General features: G+C 37.8%; 1 protein-coding gene across 1 annotated transcript in view; it reads left to right on the plus strand.

The window, feature by feature from the left end:
- The window catches only part of PDGFC (platelet derived growth factor C), a 127,206-nt gene that overhangs the window by 88,125 nt on the left and 26,421 nt on the right, over nt 1-12,660 (plus strand). Inside the window, exon 3 of the mRNA XM_083366935.1 lies at nt 11,851-12,031. Coding sequence (XP_083223061.1) covers nt 11,851-12,031 — 181 coding nt within the window. The remainder of the gene's footprint in view (nt 1-11,850; nt 12,032-12,660) is intronic.

Raw genomic sequence — 12,660 nt, forward strand, 5'->3', positions numbered from 1 at the left:
CTATGTATATAGGCTATGAGGGAAATGGAGTAGCAATAGCAATAGCACTTAGATTTATATATCACTTCATAGTGCTTTACAGCCCTCTTAAGCAGTTTACAGAATCAGTATATTTCTGCCAACAATCTGGGTCCTCATTTTACCAACCTCAGAAGGATGGAAGGCTAATTCAATCTTGAGCCAGTGAGAATCAAACTGCTTGCAGTCAGCAGAATTAGCTTGCAATACTGCATTCTCACCACTGCGCCACAGCTCATAAATAGAATTGCTGAATTCTATATAACCCATTTTACTCATTATAGGTACTGTTTATAACAGTAAAAATGTTGCTTTCTTTTTGAAGTACATACTTATGTAGTGGAAAATTATTTGCTGTTGAATTCATCAAGCAAGTACTATAAAGTGATGAGTTATGATAAACATTATAAATAGATTAAACATTTGGATAGCTGAAGGTTCATTTAACAAAGAATTATAAAAGATATATGAGCTAAGCCTTTCATGTTGAATATATTGGTACAGCTAAACATCTCAACAGAATCTTAAATTAGAAAGCTGATTTTTCTCTTTTCTTATTAACTGTAGATAGGGGTTACCTATTTATTTATACAGCTTCTCCAGGATGTGTGGCATCCTTTACGTTCACTAAAATACAACCTTCAGAAGTCCCTATTATGGCTTTTCTCTTAACATTGTGAGCAGCCATGGCTGAATGCAATATGCTTTTCAGAAAAAGGATGAGGGAACTAGTATATGTTTGGGGTTTAGCTAAGTATGTGGTGAGGTATTTGTGGCTGCTAAGTGAGTGAGATGGTTTTACCCCTCTTCCTCTTACAAAAATAAAAATGAGGCTACACCTCGATACATTTGTGTTATGAAGGCAAGTAGGTTATATCATGTTCTCTTCTTACTTTTTAAAAATTAGATTGTGAACTATAAAGCTTGATTAAAATGTTAAGTAAGTGATATTGTTGTGAGATAGGAAACGTTAATGACTTACCACCATACCAAATGTGCCATTTACATTTATTCAGGGAGAAGAGGTATAGACTATAAAGAACTAAACTCTAGACTCTCAAAAATCAGAATGTAACTTAAAAGCAAAAATTGAAAATCCTCAATATTCCAGAATAATTTTTTTTAAAGATTTTGGGCTAAGAATAGAATGGGGGTCCTTAGTGCTCTCGGAGCTTGCTTGTTTTCTTGCAGACATTTTATTACCCTAAACTAGGTAACATCATCAGTGCTAGTAAGGAGTGCTGTTTGCTCTCAGTTTATATTCTGGTGTATTGCCTGTCTTAGGGATTCTTTGGCTGGGCTGTTTACTAATGGCTGTGTGGCAGTTCCTTGATTGGGGTATTGCTTACTGGATTGTTTGTCTGGAGCTAATTTATGCTGATCTGAGTGCTGATTACTGGTGGAGAGGTGCTGGAGTCTTTTTCTCTTTGTGGATAGTTGATTGTCTTTTTTTGCATATTCTACAGATGTTGTTAAATGTCTATGTGTCTGTTGATGGCTGATTGGTCAGAGTGCCAGGCTTCTAGAAATTCCCTGGCATTTTTGGATTTGGCCTGGTCTAGGATTGTCATATTTCCCCAATTGAAACTATGGTTAAATCTGTCTATATGTTGTGAAATTAAAGAATTTTTATCATGTTTTTTGACTGCCTGTTGGTGTTCATGGATGTGTTCTGCCAGTCTTCTGCCTGTTTGTCCTACATTGTGGTTGTTGCAGTTCTTACATTGTATATTGTAGATGACTCCTGTTTTTTCTTCTGGGGTTGCTGGGTCTTGGGTTAACTTAGGGTGTTTTGAAGAGCTTTAGTTGGCTTGTGTGCTACGCTGATTCCATGTGGTTGTAGTAGTCTATTTGTGGTTTCTGAGATATTCTTGATGTATGGCAGTGTAAATCTTTTTAGGTTTTGTGTTGGTTGTGCTGGATTGGGCTGAGTGGTCAGGGACTTTTGATGAAGTTGCACAGGTATTCATTTTGTTGGAATGTGATGAATAGATGTTCCATTTGCTTTTTCTGTTGTTCTGAGTTGCTGCAGTGGGTTTGGGCCTGTTTAAATGAAGTCCTTATACAAATTCTCTTGTGGGAGGTTGGGTTGTTGCTTTGGTAGTGGAGCACCTGGTTAGTATGGGTGTTTTTTCTGTAGACTTGCATTTCTAGTTTGCCATTGTGATCTCTGCTGATCAGGATGTCTAGGAAGGGTAGTGAGTTGTTTTCTTCTTCTCACTAGATTGGATTCCTTTAAAAATGTTATTGATGGTTCTGTGGGTGTTCTCTAATTGGTCCTTTTTTGTAATGGTGAAGGTGTCATCTGCATATCTGATCCATATTTCCAGTTGTATTTGTGGAAGTGCTATGGCTTCTAGATGTTGCATGACAACCTCCGCTATAAGTCCTGAAAGAGGTGAAGCCATAGTGTCCCTTTAATTTGTTGGTAAATTTGGTCATCAAATTCAAAGTATGTAGTTAAGCAAAGGTTTATGAGATCCATTATCCTGGTTGTTTTAATCATGTATTAAGTCAGGTGTACTGTAAAGCAGTGCAGTCATGGATTCTTTGGCTAATTCTGGATCTTTAAATGTGAACAGGGCTATGACATCAAATGAGACCATGATTTTGTCCTCATCTATAGTCACATCCCTGATCATTTGAAGACACTGTAGTAGAGAGTTAATGGAATATGAGATGCCTCTTGTGAGATGCCCACGTTTTTTTGTTAATTCTTTTGCAATGTTGTATGTAGGGGTCCCTGGTAGAGATATGATTGGGTGGAAGGGTATACCAGGTTTGTGTATTTTGGGGTGTCCATAGAAGCGTGAGAGGATAGGTCTGCTGTTTCTGATCTGCTACTGTTCTTCTTTGGTAATTTGGCCTTTCTTAGTGAGGTAACTGAGCATTCTCTTGTTGTCTGATCTGGTTGTCTAGTTGTATTCTATTGGTGTTCACAGGGATGTAGGTTTCATTTGGTTTCCAAATGCCCCATAGGCACCCAAACACATTTTGCCCGGATGGAAAAATGACAGAGACTGGAAGCTTCATCTGCTTGCAAATGAGGCGGTTGGAAATGGAGTTAATCGCTCAGTTTCCAAGCACCCCATTTGCAAGCAGAAAGAAGGTTCCAGTCTCTCTCTGGGTGAAAAGAGTTTGGGCGCCTATGGTGCACTTGGGGCAGGTCCACCCCTTCCCTCACCTATCTCCCCTCCTGGCAGCAGCACGGCATGGCAGGCTATACGGCCTCCTTTGAGCAGCTACAGAAGTGGGCCAGCAGCCACATGGATTCCTGCTGGACAGGACTGTTGTTGCCGCCACCGCAAGGCAAGGCTGATGTCGAGAAAAAAATAAGACAATCAACTTAAATATATAGTAATAGCAGTAGCACTTACTGTAGACTTATATACTGCCCCATAGTGCTTTACAATATTCCCTGGACAATTTACAATGTCAGCATATTGCCTCCAACAATCTGGGTCTTTATTTTACCAACCTCGAAAGATGGAAAGCTGAGTCAATTTTGAGCCCTGTCAGGATCAAACTCCAGGCTGTGGGCAGAGTCTGCCTGCAATACTGCCTTCTAATCACTGTGCCACCAGAGCTAAATATATGTTCTCTTAATGCTTTCCTCATTCAAGTAAGTATCTGAGAATCTTCTTTCATATTCCCTTACTGGCAGTTAGTTGGCAGGTGTAACAGTTGAGAGAAGAGAAATGCAAAACAGCTCTGTTTTCTTCTGAGGGCAAAATAATCATTTGGTCATTGGTTGTTTGTTCTGTGATTTTTTTTTTACTTTCATGAAGTGAATTTTAAGAAGGGGATGTTTTGTTTCTATCCCTGAATAAATGGAAGTACCTACCAGAAACTGTTTGGCTCTCTAGAGAGTATTAATTGCACAGACCATAGAGTCATTATTCCATTGTTTTTTCAGTAGATAAAATGTGAATCAAACATTTTCATTTGGAGAAATTTAATATTAAAGTCCAGTTTGTGCATGATAATCAATTGAGTATCACTTTGTACACAGAACCAAGCATTAGAGCCTTTCCAGAGAGCTAGGTCTTTAGATAATGTGTCAGAAGTAGGATAATGTAAGGCTGGTCATTTGTTACTTGAGTGAGAACTCTGAAAATGATTTGTTTGATGATCCACTGATTTGTTTTATTAGTTGTCCATGGTATCTCCATATCTTATCCAACACTAACATTAAAAATTATCAATACTCTTCCTACCCTGCTTTTTCAGAGTTCAAATTTTATTTCAATTGAGCATAACAGGGAATACCATTATTTGCATGATTCTGATCTTCATAGGTTAAACACATTTGAATATCTTTTCCAGGGCCTTCATGGCTGTTCAGTAAGTGGTACTCCCATTGCCTTGAAACTCAGGATCCAAATTTGGCATGAGGCTAATAAAAACCTGCCTTGATTTTGAGAAAGAAAATGCTAACTATTGCAAAAAGGGTTTTTTGCTCCTCCCAAGAGCACCAGTCATAAGTATTTTAGGAAAAGTGAAAAGCATTTGTTAATCAGGAGGGGCAATCAAATCTTTTTGGGGGTAGAGAAACAAATGATACATATATTTGGTATATGTCAGTGGTGGCGAACCATTTAGAGACCAAGTGCACAAACTGCAACCCAAAATCCACTTATGTATCACTATTTGGGCGTGGCCTGCTGGGTGGGCATAGCAGATGGTGGGCATGGCCAGAGTGGGCATGGCCAGCTCAATGTTGGGGAGGGATACCTGTGGGGGCTGGGCAGGATTGGGGGAGATCCAGGGGCTCTCTGGTTGGTGGGCCAGTGGGCAGGAAAGCGTCTTGCTCAGCTGATGGTTTGGGGGGGAAGGGGGCAGATACACCCCCTCCCAAATGCTGCTGTCTCACGAAAGCAGGATGAAAACTCCAGGAAAAAAAGTTAAAACAGAAGAATGTCTTGTGACGCCACCCTAGGGGGGTGGGGGGCATGGGGGAGGCTCCTCAGCCCCGAAGCTCTTCCAACGAGGGGAGGAAGATAGTGGGGAGGGGTTGTGCTGGGATTGGAGCCTTCCATTGCCCGCCTGTGCTCTTCTGCCACAGATGCTGCAGCTCTGCTTGCCTGGGAGGGCGGGGGCGTACTCATGCTCGGGGATGCACGTGAGGCTGCTGCCTCACTTGCCATGCTGGGGCTAGGCTGGACTGGGCTGGGCCTGGAGCCTCCTTGCCGCTTCTTCCTCTGCGGACATTGGGACCGTCCACCCCACCTACCGCTTGTCCTGGGGCAGCTACCGCTCTCCAGTGCTCTCCAGCCTGTCACTGGGCATGCCAGGATGGCTCCCTTGGCCTCCCCCTCTCCAGGCTGGGACTCATCAGATTTCCCCTGTGGACAGCGCTGTGCCTGTCCCCCGCTAGCCCTCATCCTGGCGATTAGCAGGGCCCCATCACAGGAGGACTCGGAGCACTGGGGTCCTGCCCCACAAAGCCCACCTTCTGGCCTGAACGGCCCAGATACACACCCCCGTTGGGCAACATCTCCACCATCCTGCAGCAGTGGTGGCGATGTGTAGGTTCAGAGCAGGAACGAGCAGAGCAGCTACGCAGGGCAGAGGTGCTGCCCAGGGCTGGAGCGGAGCAGTGGCAAGGCAGCAGCAGAGCCAGGTGGGACTGTGGCAGTGACAGCATGGAGGCCAATCACGGGCATGAGCGAGGCAGCCGCGCAGGGCAGAGGTGCTGTCCGGGGCCGGAGTGGAGAAAAAATCTTTACAGCATCGGACTTTCCTTTCACCACCAGATACATCCACAGCTGAGTGTCCTTTCGGCTTTGGCCCAGTCGCTTCATTCTTTCTGGCGCTACTAGTACTAGCCCTCTGCTCTTCCCCAGTAGCATATTGGACGCCTTCTGACCTGAGGGGCTCATCTTCCAGCGTCATATCGTTTTGCCTTTTGGAACTGTCCATAGGGTTTTCATGGCAAAGATACTGGAGTGGGTTGCCATTTCCTTCTCCAGTGGATCACGTTTTGTCAGAACTCTCTGCTATGACCTTTCAGTCTTGGGTGGCCCTGCACGGGATAGCTCATAGCTTCATTGAATTACGCAAGCCCCTTCGCCACAACAAGGCAGTAATCCATGAAGGGGTCAAAGTTAATAATTATATTTAATTATTAGAATTAATATAATATTAGAATTATTAGAATTTACACCTACTAGAAACAAGAATCAAAAAACATCAGTTGCTGTCTATTGTTCAGATAGTTGTATTCCTGTATCCATGATGTCACCTAAATCATGGAAACATTCCAAATATTACAGAATCTTAGCTTTTTAGTGTCTCTCATGTAACTTTCAGTCAATATGTGCATAAGAATTGATATTTTGGCTTGCTTCTAATTCAATATTATTCATTCAATAGCTAACATTCTAATTCTATTCAATCTTTGTGTTTCCAATAATAAATATTGGGATGGAACTGTTACTCTGGTATGTGCTATTTTTGTACTTGTTCAATGCAGTTCTTTTTCCTCTTTAATTGTTTAAATAGCTAATATCATCTTAAAAACTCAGAGAATCTTCTAGTAATATGATGGAAATCAGTTACTTGTAACCTATTGTGGAAAAAATGAGTGATTTTTTTTCATATGGAAGATTCTGAGATCAGATCTCACATGGCTTAATTAGACAGATTAAAGTGGAGTTGAAAGAAATCCAGTTCCTTCTTTTCACTCATCAAACAACATGATCTGAGTTATTTAGTTTCACTTATAGTTTTCAACTTGGACTCTGAGATGCCCAGAAAGCATTTAGAACAGTGCCTGCTACCTGGAATAGTATAATTTCTACGTCAGGATCTCTCTGCTGTCACAATTCTGTTGCTTTTGATTGATTAATTTATAATTATTATTATTTCTGTACTTATTCTCTCATCACTTCTTTGAAACAGACAGTAATATAAATGTAAAAAAGCTGCAGTTCTGTAGGAAAGTTCCAGAATAAAACCTTACTCTGGAGCTTCTGTTATAGCTTCAAGTTATGATTATTCCATGAGAATTGAGTTGAAACAAAAAAAAAACTCTGTTAAATTCCATCTGATTGTTGCCATAATCCTTATAATTGAGGCTGTTTACAATTTTCCAAGTCTTGTATAGTAACTACAAAGATTTATTTAATATTGTGTCTAGTTTAGTTTAACTCACAAGAGTATTTTACCTACATTGAATTAACAGGGAGACAGGGTTTTAGATGCTGAACAATAGTTTCTATGACTAGATTTTATATGGAGTATGTAGATAGAACTCAGTGCATAGGGCACTTGAACTGTGTCCAATTCTGTATGCAATAGGTTCCATTGATAAAAGTAAATTTATGGCTTAGTTCATTTTTTCTTATAATTAAATGAAACATCTACTTGAAAACATTAAGAGAAAAAAAACTCCAGTAATTCTATTAGGCAGTTAAGAGTATATTTAGAACTCATAAGGAAAAAAGCCAGAGTTGGAAAGTTGCCACTGAGACTTCCTCACTACATGCTTTCATTACTTTTATTTGAAGTAGCTGAAATATTTTACATTCTGGAAGCCAAGCTTACTGCAATACACCCACCCTCTATTTTTGACTTTTATTACACCAGCAGGCATTGTGTCTACCAAAACAGGCTTGTTTTTGGAAAGCATGAAAGGAAAGTCCCTAAGGATGTCTGAGAAGAGATGTGGTCATTATAAAACTGCTTTAGGTATCAAGTGTGCTCTGTATCATGTTGCTGAGAGAAACCTACATTTCATTGGACAATAAAAGCAGGCTTAGTAAATCCCTTTAAATACTGATTTGGACAGTGCAATACAATAGCTGTGATTCTATTACAGGGATTATAATGATCACCTAGAGACATGGAGTTCTGGTTGTCAGTGATTGTTTCACTTCTTGTGTCACGTTTTATATCATTTTCAGCATTTCAAGAATGTCATTGATTTGCCTGTTTGATCTCCACATGTCATTTCAAAAAGAATATGCAGGCAATCAAAATGGTTTAATTATTGAACATTTAATTAAATAAAATACACAATATTGCAAACAAAAGATAAAAATAATATGAAAAGGATTTGGACTCAAGAGACTGAGATTAATCAGCAAGGAGTCAGGTTTGTGTATTTCTTGGATTTAAACAAATGACTACATTTGGGGATTGATGCAGATAATCTAAAGAAGTATTAGTAATTTGAAATAAATGGTTTAATGTTTAACTGTGAGCAGCCCCATTAACTAAATAATACATCTATTTTGTTCGTAGATTGAACCATGGCTTGCATCTCAATTCTTGTTTTGCAAGCATGAGTTAACATATTTATGGACTAGAACTTTTCCACATTTTTACTTTCCCTTTCATATTAGCAGCATTGCAAATTCTGTTTAAGAGTAGAACAAATAATTCATCTAATGTATTTTTTTTTAAAAAAAATGAATTAATGCCAAATAGTACAAAAAAGAACCAAAGACTACGGGAAAGAATAAAAAATGATAGCGTAATGAACACCTGAGATTTTGAGAAAGCAGCCTTTTAGATGTTCATGTTTTCAATGTCAGAAACTTAAATCATTGAAAATAAAATCAAATGAATTAATTTATTCTAATGTTCACCTGCTCCATATGAGTGTAATTTGTACATATGTGGTATATTTTAAGTTTATATGTTGAAATTTAATTTGATATGTATATGACAATGCTAACATTCTTTTCCAATAACAGTATATTTTTCAATTCCCTATTATTTAAACTAGATTATTTTGGGATTGAAATATTGATGCTATTACTATTTTCAATTACTAGTAGTACTGTCAATGACTGCTTGAAAAACCAACCTTTTTTTTTTTAAGCAATGTTTAAATATATCTATATTGAAGAATCCGCTTACAAATTTTTGTTGGAAGACCTAAGGCAGGGCTTTTCAAGTTTTTCACCCATTGTACCACTTTTTTTAGGATATGGCAACATCCAAGTACCACCAGTCACCTAGCAAGTTATCAAAAACTTGATGAAGGCTTTCAGTTTGCGCGCGGGGTGCTTCCGGATGCGTAGAAAAAGTCTACTTCCTGCCATCCGTTTCTTTCTTTTTTGGAGGACCCTGAAAAGGGTCAAAAATCGCCGTGGAGGGGCGATTACTGTAAGGAGATTGTCCCGTAAGATTGTCCCGGATTCAAGCCCTCTGCTTGAATCCGGGACAATCTCCTTTGGCCCGAAGAAGAGACCGGCCATAAAGATCGCCGTTCACTAAGCTGCTCCCTGCTGAAAGCACAAAAGGAAGGCAAGAGTTAGATTTAAAAAACTGAACTTGTTTCTTTTTTGGGGTTCCTAAAGATAGACTATAAAAATACTTTTCAATGGATTAAGGGGAATGTCAAAAAAATATAACTGATTTTACATTTAGGTTTTTGATTTGTAAGGGAAAACAAAAGTAAGCTTTTAGAATATAATTCTGAACAATATTATAGAATTTGGAATGATATATCAAAAGATAGTATTTTAACAATTGATGTACAGTTAAGATGACTTATAGAATATATTGGTACTTTTGAACTTTATTATAGAATCTAGAATTTTATAGATAAAAGATAGTATTTTAATAATTGTTGAACGGTTAAGACAAAAAATATCTTTTTAATAATTGATGATTTGTTAAGATGAAAACTAGACTTTAACGGTAAAACATAAGAATGTTTTGTATTGAACAATGTAAGTTTTGTAGACAAGAGAATTATTCTTTATTGAAATAGGGAATTGTGGGTTACCCAAAAATTAAGCTTTCTTTTGTATATTATAGACTATTCTAGAATATTCTATTGCAATTAGATAAAATTTAAAAACAGGATATTGATATTAGTGAAAATATATTGAAAATTTTATTAATTGATTAGGTTACAGCTAGAAGTGTATTAACTTGACTATTTTGACTATGTGATAACTAAGGGAATTAGAGAGGGAATCCCTGCAACCTGAACTATTTACAACTTGTTATTTGTTATTTTGACTACCCAACCACCATATTGCTTCACAAATACATGTATATGTAAATATTAAAAAAATCAATAAAACTTGTATAAAAAAACCTTGATGACCAAAAAAAGAGGAAAAAAATGATGAAGTACAGGTAGTCCTCGACTTACAGCAGTTCACTTAGTGACTGTTCAAAGTTACAGTGGCACTGAAAAAAGTGCCCCCCAAGCCACAGCCAAGCAAGACACCTGCCTGCCTGCCCGCCCAGTGGCACTTTTCCTCCTGTCCGAGGTTTTCATTGTTGTGAGCATTTCTGTTGAGGATTAGCAGCGGGGATAGGGTGGGGGGATCTTTGGTTTTTATTCCCCCTGTCTGCTGGGTGGTTGCAGCAGGTTTTGGTCACTTCACATGACCCTGGGACACTGTGACCGTCATAAATATGAATCAGTTGCCAAGCATCTGAATGTAAATCACAAGACCCTGGAGATGCTGCAACATTCCAGCTGATTGGCACTTCTTCTTGGTCAGAAGCGCCAGGATCAGTGCCGAGCTCCAGCTGGAGCCTGGTGCTGATCCTGGCACTTCCACGGATTCCTGACAGTCCTGCAGCTCCAGCCGTCTCTTGCTCAGTTTTGTGCAGTGCTGCCACCAGTTCAGCTCATTCCCCTCCCCCGCTACTTTTCTAGGATAGTTGTGTACCACCTGCCAGGTGCCAATGTACCACAGGTGGTACCTGTATCACTGGTTGAAAACCCCTGACCTAAGGCACCTGTCTGGCAAACAGATAAGGACCTTTTTCAGCAAGTAACTATTTCAGCAAGTAACCTGTTTCACACATCTGGGGGTAGTAAAATTAGAAAGTTATTATGTGACTCCTCTGATATTCTGTCAGGGGCTTGGCCCTGTTTTAACAATGATTCTGGTGTATTTACTGTAGAATCACAATTGGAAGATATTGAGTCAGTAATATTATTGTATATAAGGCTATGTAACCCTTACATAGCCAGTTCATATTGTGAGAGAATTCCATTTTGAAAATTGCAAATATTTTTTAATTAAGTTTAAACGGGATCATTAATATTTTAGTTTCTTGTCAAATAAGTTCTAAAACATTACTTCAAGAGGAATCTAGACGCTTGAAATTGTGAAATGGCAATATTTCAATTAAAACATGATTTGATTTTGATTTTTTTCTCAACTAGCATCTCAAAGACATATTTTTGGCAGACCTTTCTTTAAATATACAGACAAAGGCTTATTAATCAAAATGAGAAAGAAATAAAATATTTGTTATTTATAACATTTTTGAATTAAAGATTTGGTTTATTAGTATAATTTATTAATAAATTTATTAATATAATAACCAATTAATTATTAATAACCTTAAGTTATTATGATACCAAAATTAATTCAGCAAAATATTTTTTCACATCTATTGATATTCTGGAAAATGTTCTTAATAGGTTTAACTTTTATGTCAATCTCATTATGCTGAATATAATGAATAAGTACGTATATAATATGAACTATTGCAAAAAATTTTTACTTAGTATTCATTGGTTGGTAGAAATATCAGCACAGCAGAAGATATGAATGTGCATTTGAATTGTGGAAAAAAAAACATTGCAATTTATCTCCTATAAAAGAATTATGGATTTACTGTGCATGGGACACAGCAAGAAGGAGAACTTTTCAGTGTGTTATATATGTTTTTGTTGCTTCCTTTTTCTGTGTTTTTGTTTATTTGAAATACTTCGCTATTTATTTAAATATACATGAGTTTTCTTTTTGCAGGTTTCTCTTATTCATAAATATTCCCGTATGCATATAACAATGATTAAATATACATCTATGTATATATATATAAATATATATTTTACTGTAGGTATGACTTCGTAGAAGTGGAAGACCCTAGCGATGGCGCCATCTTAGGACGGTGGTGTGGTTCTGCTACTGTTCCAGGCAAACAGATCTCTAAAGGAAACCAGATCAGGATAAGATTTGTTTCTGATGAGTATTTTCCTTCTGAACCTGGTTTCTGTATTCATTATAATCTTCTCACAACAGTAAGTACCTGATTCTCAAAGCATAAATGTTAAAGATTAAAGATTAATTAGTGGAATTATAGATTGGGAAAGTCTCTGATTCATTGCAGGAATCCAACTGAAGTATGCCTGACAAATGTCAATACAAGTAGTTGTCATGTAGTGACTGACTCAGGAAACAACTATGTGCAGTTACAATAGTTTTTTTTTTTTGAAGTTACTTTGTGACCAGTCCTTGCATTCATGACCTTTGCAGGTCTGTAAAGGAAAGTAAAAATAAAGGAATATCATAAGCAGGGTTATTTTGCTTAACGACTAAGTTGCCAGTCCCAATTGTGGTTGTTAAATGAGGACTTTGAAGTAACCCCTTAAATGAAAACTAAATAGGAGGTGTAATTTGATTGATGTAAAGGAGGCTCATTAGGTTTTTTATTGCACTTCTACATGTACTACTAAAGTATAAATAAATGGATAGCATAATAGGCTACTTAAAAAAAGAGCTGGAAAGTTATTAAGCATTTCTTCCATGTTTAGTTTTCTTTTAATCCTGATTGATTTATGTAAGATGGATTTTGCTATCTTAATTAACCTTTCTGTTCTGTTTCTTAATTAACCAGATATCTTTTTGGAAATTAAACATTTTGTTTTGT

The sequence above is a fragment of the Vipera ursinii genome (genome assembly GCF_947247035.1).
Source record: "Vipera ursinii genome assembly, chromosome: 7".
NCBI classification, from domain to species: Eukaryota; Metazoa; Chordata; class Lepidosauria; order Squamata; family Viperidae; genus Vipera; species Vipera ursinii.